Raw genomic sequence first — 17371 nt, forward strand, 5'->3', positions numbered from 1 at the left:
CGAAATTGAATAAATATAATAACGGCGTGTCATATACTTGAACTTCACTACCGTATAGAGCAATAGGCACAACTAGGGAGTCAAATAATTTTTCTAATAGCTTGCATTGGTTATTCAGTCCATTTTTTAAATTTTTTAGTGCTTTTCTACCCTTTTCAACAAGCAATGAGCTGCATAGATTTAGATTTCCTGTGTGCTGCAGTGTTATGCCAAGGTAGCAGTATGGTTTGACTGTTTCCAGGACTGATTCGTTATTATATCTAAAAAAATATTATGGGTTTTTCCATTTGAGTTAAATTAATGACTTTTGATTTGTTCATGTTAACTTCTAGTTTCCAGCATTTACAAAAATCACTAAGAACATTTAAAGCTGTGTGTAATCCCTTTTCAGACTGATTTGGTAATACAACTATAACATCTGCATATTAAATGTTTGTATTGAAATCATTTTAATGTATTCATATAAACGCTTGAGAGTGTTTATACTTCTATTTATAACCAATTGCGAGACTAGATTATGTTTTATTTTATCTGTTCACCAAACTTTCACAGTTTAGATGTCTGATTTTCCACCTTAACAAATTTCCCATAATGAGCCTCAAATTCCTTAAGCGTCAGTAGAACCAGAAACCAATCACAATTTATTTTTAATACCTCCCTCAAATGTGTTTTATTTGTAGTTTTGCTAGATTCTTTTGTTCTTATACATCAAGAAAGATTTAAGAATTTATAGGATTTTAATTATTTTCATGTTTAAATTGTTGCTGGGTTCTTCCTTGAAAATTGTAAGGCAGAACAGAAATGGAAAGTCTCAACATGAAGGGGTACCAGATGATCCAAACGGTTACCATATTTGTAACAGGATATGTACGCGGGCACCTGTTAGACACAACATAGTCCGTTGGTCTTTTGTCATCTTTGAATAAAATACTGATTGACACGTAAAAAAACCCTAAGAAAAATATAGATAAATGGTTTCATCTGTTGATAAAAATATTTGATGCTCCTTAATTTTAATCTTTTAAAATTTCCTTTAGTCATGTGATGCCAAATACATTTCTTGCGCGGAATAATCGCCATATTGGATACGCTATAAATACCATAGTGTTTTCCGTGCCTAAAATAGCACAGAAGTTGAAGATTTTATTCGACAAGATCCTACTGGATAGTAAAAATAGCAACTTAGATATTTTTATAAGGTAAATATCTATATTTTAATTGTTTTAAACCAATAAGTCTCATGATCTTTTCATCAAGGATACATCCACCCAAAATGGCAGTGAACGGGCCGCGTAAATTTGGCACAATTTCAATTTAGGTTTGTGTATTGTCTACATAGACAAATTCCATTACCCGCCCGTTCAGTAGTATGCTCGGAACATATAATGGCGACTTATTTAAAGATGTATACTATTTTATTTTAGATAAAACTGCCAATTTCATAAATACAAAACCACTTCAGCTAATGGTGATCGATTTTGAAATCGAAAGTGGGCGACACGATTACGAGTCGACATCGTAACGTCTTGTTTACCCAGTTTTGATTATACCACGTGCTGTCTATTTATGAAAATTTATATTTAGCTAACTTTTATTTATGAAGATTTATTTAGAATATTGTGAATCAAATGAAAAGCAGTGCATATTTGCTTCATAATTCATTGCAGTATTATAACATCTTTGTGATTAGCTAATTCTGGTTTATTGAAGTTTAAACTTGCAAATAAATGCAAAAGGACAGATGCATCCATGATCACTGCAAGCATTGATCTTGCATAAAAATAGAACATGAATTCTATGTTGAGAACCAAAAAATGTATACAGCCAGAAGGAGAGTAAATAAAATGAAGTTAAAATTTGTTTGAATTTTAAAATGTAAAAATGAGGTCATGCATTCATGCATACTTAATATATTTTCAGATAAAATATAAAATACATTGCATTACTTCATCCAATCCTAAGCAGAACAGAGACTATTTTAATTGTCACAGTTGATTTTCATACATACATTTCAATGTTGAAGATTTTATTTTCCATATTATGTACTGTTTATTCGTTTAACAATTGGATACTTGTATGTTTTTGGGGAATTTGTTGGACTTTGTTATGTTGGCTGGATGTAAGTTATCTATATATACATGATATAGCTGCTATGTACATAAAATAATAAGTACTATATATACCATGGTTTTTACGAGTTAACATATTTAAACAAACGAATCCGAAGGATGAGTTTGTTTAAATATGTTAATGAGTAAGACACATGGTATATAAAATTTGTAATATAAATAAAATGATTGACAGCTTCAAGACCTTCAACTAATATTGGAAATAGATCACGTTACAGTTTTATCCAATGAAATGGAAGCTCGCGCAAGTCACTTTTGCGCTTCGTGTATGATCGTCTGTATATTTCGTGTAATAGAACCCCTGAATTTGCAGAAAGTAGAGAAAATGTTGGATTTTAGTTTTGCGCCCCGTGTATGATTGTAGGCGCAGGTAATTTCATAATGTCATCAGACTGAGGTAAACAAAAATGTCGGATTCCAGCGACAAGGATTAAATAATTATTCTAATGACGGTAAGAGTTGTTTTTTTTTTGTTTCAATGTATCATACAAATTAATCATATTTTACAGAATTTTCATCTAATTGAAAAATGCTTTTCTTCCGTTATTTTATTAGATTATTTATTAAAACACAATTTTAATGATAAAACAATATTTTAACAGTGTCGGATCCAGGGGCGTAGATAGTGTATGTCCCCTAATCATGTTTTTCACAGATATTTGTAGCCGATATTTATTCCTTTTTGTATAGATACCCCCCTTTTTAAATCGAAATTTAATTGAATTTTCGCAAAGGAAATGATGGTTTTACATTTTTTTTTTTTCAAAACGAAAGAAGAAACATTTAGTAATTGTTTCAAAATTAAGGGAATTCGTAACAATCCTATATAGTTTGAAAAGGGTTTCTTGAAATGTGGTACACATAATTTATTGCTTTTTCTTATAAAATGAAAAAAAAAATGAAGATCTTGACCTTTTAGTATGTTTTACAGTTTCCTAAATATTTTAGAGGCGGATACATATATAAAAAAAAAAGGTGGAGCTTCAGCCATGGAATAACATGAAAATGAATATGTTATACCATGGTTGAAGCTCCGCCTTTTTTCCTTTGGATTCTAGTCGAGTTGCATATTTAATTAGCAAAGTATGGTACAACATAAATTTGCATATAATATACCATGGTTTTTCCTCACCACACTTTTTAAGCAAATTATTTCATAAAAACATTAAAGGAAAAAATCCAATTTATGTTACAACAATTGCTGTACCAAATTTATTTTACGCATATTTTGAGACATGTACATACACCTTATCACTATTTGTCTGCCATTACTGGATATCACACAGGTTCCCGTAAAATTTTGACATCATAAAACAAAATATCTGACGCCACAATGGGAAAGTGGTTGTTGTAGGCGTCAAAAGTTCAAGCGGCCGGGTCAGCCGGGATTAGCGATAAGGTGTATTTAGGCCAGCAACATTTCAAGTTACTTACTTGTTTGAATTAATGATACAAGATAGAAGTTTGAAAAGCAAAAAATATATAAAAAGAAAATAGTTTCAGATTATTCTGTAAGTAAATTTAAAAACAAAAGCAGTTTCACGTTTTCTTTACCACATTTATAAGTAATATATGACAAATGTTTCCTTTTATTTAGTTGTTATTTAACCAGCTGATACATGAATGTATATATGAAGTCAGCTTTGTATTGCTTTCTACAGTTTTACTTTGTCTGATTTGCAATTTAAATTTTACTTTTTGTTGAATATATTTTTTGTACTGTTATATTTGGTAATGACAAATCCTAGTTTATAATCCTTTTGAAGAATGGAGACATTTACCAAAGCAGTATTTACATGTATTTTTCTTCTTGTTACATCACTTACGGTGTTGACAGAGTCATAGCTATATAGATTTTCATCATATCTGAAAGAGGTTTTTAATCTTGAAAATCATGTCAGTTGTTTTCTTCTGTCATGTACAACTAAAATGTATGTCTGGGAAATAGTTTTTTTTTTTGACACAGACATATAATATAAGAAGTATTAAAATGTACCAATTATATGATAGTGGCCATGGGTCATGTATTATCATGAAGGTCAAAAGTTACTTATGTCTCGATACTTTACTCTTACCCTTTGACATGAAGCCTTTGGCAGAGTTGTGCTTCTCATGTACATTTAAATACCAGGTTGACAAAATAAAATTGAGAATGGAAATGGGGAATGTGCCAAAGAGACAACAACCTGACCATAGAGCAGACAACAGCAGAAGGTCACCAACAGGTCTTCAATGCAACGAGAAATTCTCACACCCGGAGGCGTCCTTCAGCTGGCCCCTAAACAAATATATACGGTACAGGTTTAGAGATAATGAACCCCATACTAAACTCTAAATTGTACACAAGAAACTAAAGTTAAAATAATACAAGACTAACAAAGGCCAGAGGCTCCTGACTTGGGACAGGCTCAAAAATGCAGCGGGGTTAAACATGTTTGTGAGATCTCAACCCTCCCCCTATACCTCTAGCCAATGCGGAAAAGTAAACGCATAACAATACGCACATTTAAGCCTGATTTATATGAGTTGACCAGTGGGAAGTTAACAGTCTGCACCGTTAGCCACTAGTCCAATGCCCCAGACTAGTAAATATTAATTCAGACTGGTGAAAATTTTATATAGTCATACATGTATAAGGACAAGTTTTGATATTTAGTGTCCAGACTAGTAGATGAAAAAGTTTTTGGCGCAGACTGGAAGTATTTGGGAAAGCTGGGTATTACTTGCAAAGTATCCCAAAATGTACACATTCCTAGATGTAATGGCGCCATTTTTCATGTACTATTATAATACGGGGGACATGGGTACATGTACAATGTAGGTTAGTGCAATACAATTCTTTGCAATTTATATACAAAATAGATTTTTCTAGAAGCACTATTTTGGAATACAATTACATTAATAAAATGATTGAGTAGATAAAATAAATCTGAATATTTTATTCTATGGCATACACATGCATGTTGAGTTAAATTTTACAGGTTAGAAAAAAGAGTTAGTGAGTCAAACAACTCTGAATTATAACGAAACTTTGTTATTTACTGTTCCTGATCTTCCAGCTCAGATAGCGAATCATTTTATGAAATATCAACCAGCTTTATGTTTTCAAGATGAAATACAACAAATAGAAGTTTTTAACGACCTTGACTGGCTATACAGCCCTTGCACGGTCGGTCGCTAAGATGAAATAGTGTGTGCATACTATTCTTATCTTCTTTATATAGACCATCACATTTAGAAGTGGGTGGGACTAAAATGAAATCTATACATAGAAAAGTTTATATTAGTGACACAAGAATTGTGACATTTCTGTCAATATACTGTTTTAATATTACAGAGGTTTTCTCCTAGTATTCAAATCAATGATATTAGCTAGAGAATCTATCCAAAATCAATAAAGAACCTTCTTAGCTTCCTGATGTCACCTCTATAAATAGCCACAATGGAAATTCCCAGTTCACAATAACTCGGTGTGTCATGCCTTGACATGTTTAGTACATTGTTAGATAGATATATTTCACATGATCTCAGGTATACACAGGTAAAATTAAAACAGGTAAATCTTTTAGTGTATTTTGGGTAAAATTAATATATATAGACTAAACATTGCAAGGTTTGTTGTTATGTTATTTATGAAAAATAAAATTATCAATAAGAAGGTATTAAAAATAAACAATGGTAACAGATGAGAAGTTCATTTCTAAGTATGGTTATGCATTTACCATGACGAAAGATAGACAATAACCTTCTTAGGGGATTAGTATTGGGTATTTACATTTTTTGTCCTTTCAGTTTGTAAGAGCTTTTACTACATTTTGTATTGCATCTTTCAATGTATTTACATATATATATGTAAAGTGTGAGAACTATTTGAGATTTTTATTTTGATGCGTCTCAAAATAAGTACATGTTTATGTCAATATAGTGACTAATGATATGTTTGTTCTAATAATACTCATATCAGGTAAAACCAAATGAGAATATATATAGTTAATATCACCATGAACATGGAAGGGTGTAAATGGTAGTTTTGTCAACAGTACATGTACATTTAGTACTGTATGTGTGTAGATTATTTGTACATTTATGATAACAAATATATGTACATGTATACTGCACATCCCAAAACACCTCCATGTATATTAAATTATGAAGAATTTCTTTATATTTGATATTCCTGTTTTGTCATTAGCGCAGTAAAAGGAATGAAATCTGCAATCAGGTATTGATTAAATGAAGGAAGTAATTTGTCAGGGGGATTTTCAGTTAACCATTATAGACTTTTAACTGATTCACGCAATTGAATTTCTTTAAAAAAATGTTTTAATAATTATAAATTAAATGCAGGTGGAAACTTAAACATAAAAGAAAATGGGAAGAAAGAAGATTAGCATAACCCGAATCAATGATGAAAGAAATAGACAGGTAAGAATAAAATAAAGGGAAAGATGACATTTACAAATGTCATTAAATAAGATTTAATTTGAAATTATAATGTTTGCTCACCCTTCCTGTTTAATTTTGGAACTATAAGTGACTTTTTTCTTACCTAAAAATAAAAATCATGCATATTCATGTAAAATATAACAATTGTATCTGCTTATATTTTTTGTGTGTCATACACAAAAAAGAGTTTGAAGCTTTTCTTAAATAAGTCAGTTTGTGTCACATGTGACATTGTGTGCCTGTACTTTATTAGTAGTGTACATGTCTGTCTTTTTACAGGTGACATTTACCAAAAGAAAGTTTGGTTTGATGAAGAAAGCATATGAATTAAGTGTCCTGTGTGACTGTGAGATAGCCTTGATTATATTCACCAGTAACAACAAGCTGTACCAGTATGCTAGTTCTGACATGGACAGAGTTCTACTGAAATATACTGAGTATAATGATACCGTTGTCAGTCAAACTAACAAAGATATTGTAGAGGTAAAGGATTAAATACTTATGTTAGACTTGAACAAAACACCGAAACCAGGGGTTCAAATAAATGGTGGTCCGAGGTCCGTGACCTTCCTCTTTTGCAATCAGACTTTTGACTTGGTTACTAGCTACCCCGACAGACTTTGACTTGAAATAAAATTAAAAATAACTTTGCAAATCTTTTAACCAAAGTCTCCAATAAATGATCTAAAAACTTATTTTCATTTTTATTATTCATGACAGCGATGTTCATTTTGCTCAACTGCTAGCTTTATGCAGAAAATCGTCGACAAGTTATGTGTAAATTCGAGTAAAATCGTATCTGACTGACAAAAACAACATTGAAAAACAATGGATGTCGTGATGACAATTACAATATCGGGTGTGATTCCGGGGATGCGGATAAGGGTTAATACAGGGTTTTGGCAATCAACTACATAAAGAAACAAATTCCAGGCAGGTGACAAAATATATCTTTGGTTATGAAATATAAACACAAGAATTGAAAACCAAAAGATATATGGAAAAGAAAGAAAAAGCAGAAAATGATTTATACAGAAACTCAAAATTACTTTTTGACAAATTTTAATGTCAAATTCCAATACAATGTACGTGACAGTATAAATTTTCTTTATCAGTGATGAATGTTGATAATGCATGTAGATGTTTTTAAAGTGTAAACATATTACTGCAATTTCAAGGGGTAATTTTTTCTCCATTTTGAAGGGCCAGTTAAAATAGCTGGAAGTTTCTTTCTTATTTTCACAAATAGTGCAACTAGATATGATACCTGAATGTAAGCAAAGCATCATAAGCTTTAGTGTCAACCCTGAGATAATCATATCATAATTAGTAATACCAATTGTTGAGACAACACACCCACCCACAGTGACATCCTTCCCAATACCAAAAAAAAAAGATTACTTGGATTAATTATATACAAGACAATTGCATTTATCATGAACAACTGTGAAACTGATAATGAAATAAACTAACCTAATACCAAAAGTATGACCTGGAATTTAAGTTGTGGACCTTTCAGTTTGGAGAGTCAAATGTGCAGGACCTTCCAGTACCAAATGTTAATTTGAACCCCTACAACACCTCCAAAAAAATAGTTGTTCAAACAATGACTAATGAAAAACAGATAGCTTGAATTGGTACAGATATAGTGGGACACATAAGATACAAGAATATTCATATAGTACACAGGTGCCCCACTCACACTTTAGTTTTCTATGTTCAGTGGACTGTAAAAATTAGGTTCAAAACTCTCACATGGCATTAGATTAGAAAGATCATATAATAGGGAACATGTTTACAAAGTTTCAAGTGAATTGGACCTCAACTTCACCAAAAACTTTAACTTGAAGCCGGACAGACAAACAGATGCACAGACCGAAATACATAATGCCCTTAAGTGGGACATAAAAAGAAGTTTATGATAGAGTAGTAATATAGAATGTTGTAATGCAGGATATTTTGTATGCATGTTGTATCTGATTATCTTTCCTACATATACAAATGTTGTGCATTTGTGTACACAGTTGTTGTTTTATATAGATCAAACATTTAATGTATTTAATGTATTTAAATTTTAATTAGATGTTAAACAAGAAAGACATCTCTGGTGAAGGAGGTGATGATGATGACAACTATGTACTTACACCAAGGACTGAGGAAAAATACAAAAAGATAGACGACGACTTCAAAAAAGCCATGGAGCAGGGAGTAGTAAGTTCATGATCAGATTTCTTAATCTAACCATATCATTAATTTATCAGTAACATTTCTGTAACAGTTAATATTTATGTGATGATGAGGGTTTTACAACCAATATCCAAATTACAATTGTTTTTGAAGGACCACATAATAAATGTACATGCATTTTCATCAAGTCAGTAATGTACATGTTTTATTTTTTATGCCCCACCTACGATAGTAGAGGGGCATTATGTTTTCTGGTCTATGCGTCCGTTCGTCCGTCCGTTCGTTCGTCTGTTCGTCCGTCTGTCCCGCTTCAGGTTAAAGTTTTTGGTCGAGGTAGTTTTTGATGAAGTTGAAGTCCAATCGACTTCAAACTTGGTACACATGTTTCCTATGATATGATCTTTCTAATTTTAATGCCAAATTAGAGATTTTACCCCAATTTCACGGTCCACTGAACATAGAAAATGATAGTGCGAGTGGGGCATTCGTGTACTGAGGACACATTCTTGTTTATTTGTAAATTTTGTATATTTTTAAATTTGTTAATATTGACCCTATTATTACTAGAGTAGTATCTAATTAACATAAAATTTTGGCCATATCACAATGTGCTACATTTTTCATCCTCTCAATCGTCATTTATCAGATGAAATGTTTTTAAAGCCATGCCCTACAGATTGTTCATTTTAAAAATTATAGTTGAGTTTTCTTTCACAAAAACATAAAACAACTACAGTTATATATGCATGGTTTATTTTACACATGTCTAAGTGCATTGTGTTGTGAAGGAAATTTATATTCAGTACATGTATGTGATGTAAATAGTCGCACCTTAAATTCATTTGATGGTTCCAGATTATACAATATTTAGCTACATTGTATCCTGGATCTATTTTGGTCTTGTTGCTTGTGAAGTTGTAGCTATTTCTGGATTTTCATTGATTTTATATAAGGATTAAATATTTGTAGCTATATATAAATAATTAAAAGACATCAGATGAAATTACAGTGATTATTAAAATCTATTTTGAGGAATATTAAGGTGTTATAATCATATTAACATGTGTACTGGTATATATTGTTAGGAATATTTAGGTGTTATAATCATAATAACATGTGTACTGGTATATATTGTTAGGAATATTAAGGTGTTATAATCATATTAACATGTGTACTGGTATATATTGTTAGGAATATTTAGGTGTTATAATCATATTAACATGTGTACTGGTATATATTGTTAGGAATATAGATGTGGTATAATCATATTAACATGTGTACTGGTATATATTGATAGGAATATTAAGGGGGTATAATCATATTGACATGTGTACTAGTATATGAACTATGAGTGTTCTTTTTAACATTTGATTGCTGGTGTTTAATGCCACTTTCAACTTAATTTGAAAGCACCACTGACCTTTTAGCAAATAACTAACAATCCTTTATTATATTAAGCTTAGTTAAACTAACCTAATTATCGAAGTATGATTATAACACAAAACCTCAGTGTTAACACACTTGTGATTACTGCAGATTTGACAATTGAATCTCCTGACTTTGGACAGGCAAAACAAATATACATTGTTGCAGTGTGTTTCATGTTTGAGAGCACTGATATTGCCCATGGGGAAATGATGTAACAAACCAACATAAGAACACAGTGTAAAACAAAATAAACCAATACGCTCTCAAATTTTGTAACCAGCATCTTATTTCAAACACTTTTTGTTTCAGAATCAAGGACAATATCAACAGATGAATGTTACAGTGCCCGTCGGTCAACCTGTCCAGAATGCAGCCTTTTCCTTACAGCAACAACAGGCTGCTCTGCAACAATTACAAAATCTCCAGCAACAGGCAGCACAAGCCAGCCAAGCATCCACCTCCTCTGTTGTCATGTTACAACCTAATACTACACATACTGTGTCGCCTTCATCCAGTACCCAGTCAGGTAAATAAGTCATGTTACAACCTAATACTACACATACTGTGTCGCCTTCATCCAGTACCCAGTCAGGTAAATAAGTCATGTTACAACCTAATACTACACATACTGTGTCGCCTTCATCCAGTACCCAGTCAGGTAAATAAGTCATGTTACAACCTAATACTACACATACTGTGTCGCCTTCATCCAGTACCCAGTCAGGTAAATAAGTCATGTTACAACCTAATACTACACATACTGTGTCGCCTTCATCCAGTACCCAGTCAGGTAAATAAGTCATGTTACAACCTAATACTACACATACTGTGTCGCCTTCATCCAGTACCCAGTCAGGTAAATAAGTCATGTTATAACCTAATACTACACATACTGTGTCGCCTTCATCCAGTACCCAGTCAGGTAAATAAGTCATGTTACAACCTAATACTACACATACTGTGTCGCCTTCATCCAGTACCCAGTCAGGTAAATAAGTCATGTTACAACCTAATACTACACATACTGTGTCGCCCTCATCCAGTGCCCAGTCAGGTAAATAAATTCTAAAGACCTTGTTTCAAAGGCCTAACCTAGATGTCCTCAATGTAAATGAATGAAGACAGATCTTGAATTGGTCTATCAGCACTGAGAAAGAGAATTGGATTAAAGTAATCTTTCTTGAAATGAAATTCTCATTTTCAGAGGTGCTCCTACCCATGGTGCAAATTGTTATAATATGATAACTATTTTTAATTTGAAATGTTTACTGACTGATTCATTTACAATTTCGTTTTGAGGATCATTATGACCCACGGGATAAGCAGATTGCCTGTTAAGACGTCTGATGTGACCATTGATTAGATTGGGGTTGTACCATGACAAATTTTAGTAAAGAAACTGATCTAAAAACTTTGTTATTTTGAAAACGAGGAAAATAATGAGCGCTGGCAAAAATACTGAATATACTGTATCACTGTCATGCAGTACTGTGGCATGGTGTAGCTAATTACCAAATATTCTGTATATATGGTATTTTGCTGCTATTGTAATCTTATTTTATAATAGAATATAGAAACAACTTTTTTAAATACCATGGTGATATTTGAAAATACTTGGGTCAAAACAGTTACATTATACATGTACTGTTATTGATATTTAAGTTTTCAGCTCAAATATGATAAATGTTTTCTGATTGATTTCAGTTAAGGTTGTGCATACAGACCAAAGTACATCAGAGACTCCTAGTAGGGGATTTATGTTGCCTTCAGGACTAAGTCTCAGCAAAGAAATGATTCAGATGTTGACAAACCCACAAACACAGACACAAAATGAAAAAGAAAAACCAAGACTACGAGTTGTTATACCAAGCAAAGATAAAGATTCGTCATCAGGACAGGTAAGGACAAGACAGTCTCGCAAACAGCATCGGTAAAATCACCAATCAAAATTGAGATTGATTATATTTGATTTAAGCCTACAAATGTTAAAGGTTTGTCCTCAGCACTGGTAAAATCATCAAATAAACTTTAAATTAACTGAAAAACAGCAACTAAAATTCAAGTGTAGTTGTACCTAAGAAAAACAAAGAGCTGATGTCAGCACTGTGTAAAGGTCTTATCAATCAAAATCTAAATAAATTTTATTATAAATAATTCCAACAGAACTTTTTGATAAACCTTGAAAGAGTACTAGTAGGGTCACAAAGTTAGAACAACCTATCTTTCCATTTTGAATTGGCATAGTTACAAATTTGCTGTTCTCTTTATTCAGTTCAATTATAAACCATATGTGTATATGATCAATTCAAAAAAACTACAATCTGTGGCCATTGAAATTTTGGTTTTGTTCAAAGGAAAATAAATAACTCAAATTGGTCGTAGTTAGAGATGAATCCCAAAACCAATCTTAAATTATAGCAGGGAGTCGAGGAGTCAAGAAAAAAGCAGCAGACTGCCACACCCTTCAAAACCAATGTTAGGAAAACAAATCTAAAAACAAGCACATGTCAATAAAAACATAATACCTATTGATTGATCTGGGTTATTGAAAAACAAACTTATGACAAAATAGAACACTGTACTATAAGTAAAATGTCAATAATTAAAATAAAAAATGTGCAAAATGATGAACCATTATGTAAGCTAACAGTTACTTAAAACAAAGACTGGGCAATACTAAGAACTATTAATTCAGGTAAAACCTTATAAAAACAGCTTGCAGTTACTGAAAACAAAAACATAACAATATGACCAACCATTGATATAAATAAACCTGTATAAATGTATTGGTATCAGATAACAGCCACACAAAACTTGAATGATAGACTTGCTTTCTTACACACAATTACTAGTCTGTATATATATTATACTTCTCAAGTGATTTTACATGATGTTTTTATCTTTAACAGGGTTCAAGTAAATCTGGATCATTAGACACACCATTAGTCTCCCAGGCCACACCAAGTCAACAGGTCAATACATCACTTCCTTCAGCTTTACCATCTGGCCTTCTACCTAGTAAGTCACAATCATTGTACTAATAGGGGGACAGGGTAAGGGTTAGGGTACAAACAAAGTCTCCCAGGCCACACCAAGTCAACAGGTCAATACATCGCTTCCTTCAGCTTAACCATCTGGCCTTCTACCTAGTAAGTCGCAATCATTGTACTAATAGGGGGACAGGGTAAGTGTTAGGGTACAAACAAAGTCTCCCAGGCCACACCAAGTCAACAGGTCAATACATCGCTTCCTTCAGCTTTACCATCTGGCCTTCTACCTAGTAAGTCACAACCATTGTACTAATAGGGGGACAGGGTAAGGGTTAGGGTACAAACAAAGTCTCCCAGGCCCCACCCAGTCAACAGGTCAATACATCGCTTCCTTCAGATTTACCATCTGGCCTTCTACCTAGTAAGTCACAATCATTGTACTAATAGGGGGACAGGGTGGGGTCAGAGTCACAAAACTTATACAAAGTTCCAGATGAGCACTAAGGCAGTCAACTATAGAAATAAAAAGATTTGGTATGATTGCCAAGGCGTTTTTTGGCTAAAGTTTTACCCTTGACTGTCTGCATGTACATCCCTCCGTCTGTACATCCCAAATTTGCTTTCCATTTCTCTAAATTTAGTTTGCCTCATCCAAATGTTATGAAACTTATACACAATGCTTATTACCACAAAACACAGATCAAGTTTTAATTTTGGTGGCATCACTTATACTGTTCTAGAGTTATGCCCCTTTGCAAATTAAAATTTACTGGATTTTTGGTTTCCTTTCTCTAACTTAAGTTTGCCTTTACCAAATGCTATGAAACTTATACACAATGCTTATTACCACAAAACACAGTTTATGTACAAATTTGGGTAGTGTCACTTTTACAGTTCTTCAGTTATGTTTGTTTATAACTTTATATTATATAACATTGCATTGTATTGGGAGAAGAGAATTTTAATGTGTCAGGTTAATATAAAGTGGGGGCACAACACATAATAAAGATTTAACATTGATTAATGATTACAGGTGATTTAAGGATAGACAGTGCTGATTTGGCAAACTTACTGGCCCCTTGGGGTCAAAACCCTGGACCACTGACAGCAGCCATACAGTCCTCTGGTATTACATTGACACCCGGGTAAGTTGAGATCCTTAGACCTCATATTAAATAGTTGCATCATTATAGGGTTTAATCTGAACCTGTTTATAAGACAAAGGACCAAAACAGTGTGACTAAACATGAAATACGAACATAAATAGAAAAGATATTTACATTCAAATATTTTATACTGTATTCTGGCAATTTGTAAAATAAAATAATGTATCAATAATAATCTTTGGGAATGAAACTGAAGCTTATGACAGAAAACAAATACAAAAGAGTTAATTTAACAGGGGAAAAAATCCTTTAATTATCTACATTACTTAAGTTAATTTGAAAAATAGAAATAAATTGAATATTTGAATTTTTAGAGAAAAATTGTGTTTAGAAAAAATGATACTCTGTGATTGTATAACTTGTTAATGAAATGTTTAAGGTGTATATTTTAAAAAGTGAAATGATTGATATATATTTTAGTGGAATGACTCCTACTACACTGAGTCTACAGAACTTGTTAATACCAGCTAACCAGGCAGCTGCTTTACGATTGTTAGAACAACAGAACAAAAACGTTAAAACAGAACCCTCATCACCACGGAAACGATCGTCTGCTGAAGATAGTGATGATGACAGGGAAGATGAAGGAGACCCACCAGAGAAAAAATCTAGATCTACATCAAATCGGTGATGAGGGCTAGATTTTAACCATGTACATATGTAAATAGTTGTAGCAATAAGTGAGATTCTTACATCATGTTTATAAATAGAACTGTATGGAATGTATGATAACTTTAATAGTGCTATGAGGTATGAACAAAGAATGAAAGATTTCATATGAAATAAAATTAGTTTTTCCTCATTAAATGATCTGATCATTGAACCATGTAATGGTCTTGTTTGTGAAACATATCATCCGTTAATTTGATCATCAATCACTTTATATGCATCGCATATTATTGTATTTTTTATGTCAAAAATAAATACCTATGTTCAACTGATAAAATTAAGCTTTTTAATACAACATTATTACTTGATGTGTAATAATTAGTTCAAATTGCATTCAGTTTGTTATTGGTTGATTTTACCACACATTTATAACTTCTGTTGCCATAGCTACATTGTACAGAACCCAGATCTGCCTAAACTCTGTTTTTTTGGTCTGTTGAATTCCATAACCATTTGTAAAACAGTAACAAAACCTGATCATGACGAAACATTTAATCTGGAAGTATTAATATAATTATATATTGTTGTTAGTGATGATTATATGCAGTTTATATCAGGAACAATATTTCTCAACATCTCAGTTCTGTATTGGAATGAAGATATTTATATTGATGATGTTCACTTTTTTTACTGTCATAATTTTCGTTAAAACAAACCTCCCTCCACTTAAATTACAATATTATTATCTTATAATTAGATATGTGGTGCATAGACAATCCCTTCTAAGCTCAGATTGAATCCAGAAATTATCATGACTTATCCATTATATTGTGATGTAGATTAGATTATCTCCCTTTGTACAGATATTTGAAGATGATCTGAACAATTAATACCACAATCATTAGTAATTAGTTGTTATTAGAACATCCTATATGTTCATACTAGATGAGATAAACGTTGAAGTAGATTGATACAATAAATGTTCATTTGATTAATATTAATTCCAGTTGCCGTGGTTAATTGTTTCTCTTTTGAATTCATTGAAAAATAGGGTTATTGTTGAGTGTTTAAATTTATGGTTTTGATTAATCAGAACACCTGCAAAAATTTATGTACTAAAAACATTTGAACCAGAGAATGAATTTAATAATGTACATTCAGAACTCTATTTGTGATGATTTTTATAAGAACTCTTAAATTAAATGTGCCTTTCATTAAAAAAGATACCAGTGAATTTGTTTTCTTTTTTGAGCGCATGTATAAGTACCATACAATCATACGATATTTCAATATCATAAGCTATTTAAATTTTACTTAACAAACTTTAAAAGTGTCTTTTGACCTGTTTTAAATAAATATCATTAAATTATTTAATTCTTGATTTATCGAAGTTATTGTGATGTCAGTTGTATATGCCCATTATTCAAAATCAAATCTTTTTCTTATATTACACAATTCAAAAGTAACAATACTTAAAATTTAATTCATTGGTATTTTATTGGATGCAAGATAAAATAATGTATAATATATAGAGCAAGTTGGAATCATGGTATATAGCACATAAAAGTCGTGTATGTGTGTGTTGTTTACACCGGTGGTACATTTTTATGCACTCTGTCAAAACATTTTACATTTTTATAATAATATATCTGAAAAAACATCTAGTGCCAAAGTCTAGAATTAGATAAATGAAATGATGATGTAAGGTCAATTATCAGACTTTTAGTCAAAGATGAAACTTATAAAAATGTTTGAAATTTACATGGTCACAGAATTATAAAATAAATACAATACTGTCGCAAGTTAACACTATATTCACTGTTTTCACTTTAAACTGAGTTGCCTCATATTTTTCTAATTTTTCCAGGAAAGTAGTTATACATACTTTCAAGATTTGATTCAAGATATAACAGTCATCTTACTTATTTGTAAGCTATATGCAATTCAAGATTGTCTCATAAGCTTAAAACTGAGAAAAGGAAATTTATTTGAGATTTAAATGAGCATAAAATGTGCATAAGTATTTTATTCTTAGACTTTCACTGTCTGAAGTTGTAGTATAAAAATTGTGGGGAAGTGGAAAAATCTTAGTTACTTGAAAGGCATGAATAGTCATGATTTAAACAGAATGTAGGAAATAGTTTATTGACGACTCAAAAATAAATTTCATTCAGAACTATTTAAAAATTACATATTTTGAATATGGTAAAGATGAAAATAATATTTTAAATTTGTTGGTTTTAAAATTATTTTGTTACTTTCTGCATCATTGAAATCCTATATCCCAACTGTTTTGTTTCTGTCATGTTAAGAAATTGTTCATTAAATGATCATTCTGATATTTTTAATCAGAAGTTTTGTACATAAATATGCATATTAAAAGATTGAAAAGTTTATTGGTTTTGTTTTAATACTT

General features: G+C 31.7%; 1 protein-coding gene across 4 annotated transcripts; it reads left to right on the forward strand.

The window, feature by feature from the left end:
* The first annotated feature begins 1048 nt into the window (after positions 1-1048).
* LOC143071883 (uncharacterized) lies at positions 1049-17349 on the forward strand. Of its 4 annotated transcripts, none has more exons than XM_076246525.1 (9): positions 1049-1199; positions 6477-6554; positions 6855-7058; positions 8658-8786; positions 10500-10716; positions 11895-12088; positions 13100-13208; positions 14214-14325; positions 14767-17349. In XM_076246525.1, exons 2-9 carry the CDS (start codon positions 6501-6503, stop codon positions 14975-14977), a joined length of 1230 nt encoding a protein of 409 aa, XP_076102640.1. In that variant the 5' UTR covers positions 1049-1199; positions 6477-6500; the 3' UTR covers positions 14978-17349. The 4 variants fall into 4 exon arrangements, with proteins under 4 accessions (XP_076102640.1, XP_076102641.1, XP_076102643.1 ...); XM_076246526.1 differs by lacking the exon at positions 1049-1199 and adding an exon at positions 5620-5685; XM_076246528.1 differs by lacking the exon at positions 1049-1199 and adding an exon at positions 5707-5742.
* The last annotated feature ends 22 nt before the right edge of the window (positions 17350-17371 follow it).

Source organism: Mytilus galloprovincialis, chromosome 4 (assembly GCF_965363235.1).
Source record: "Mytilus galloprovincialis chromosome 4, xbMytGall1.hap1.1, whole genome shotgun sequence".
Classification (NCBI taxonomy): Eukaryota; Metazoa; Mollusca; class Bivalvia; order Mytilida; family Mytilidae; genus Mytilus; species Mytilus galloprovincialis.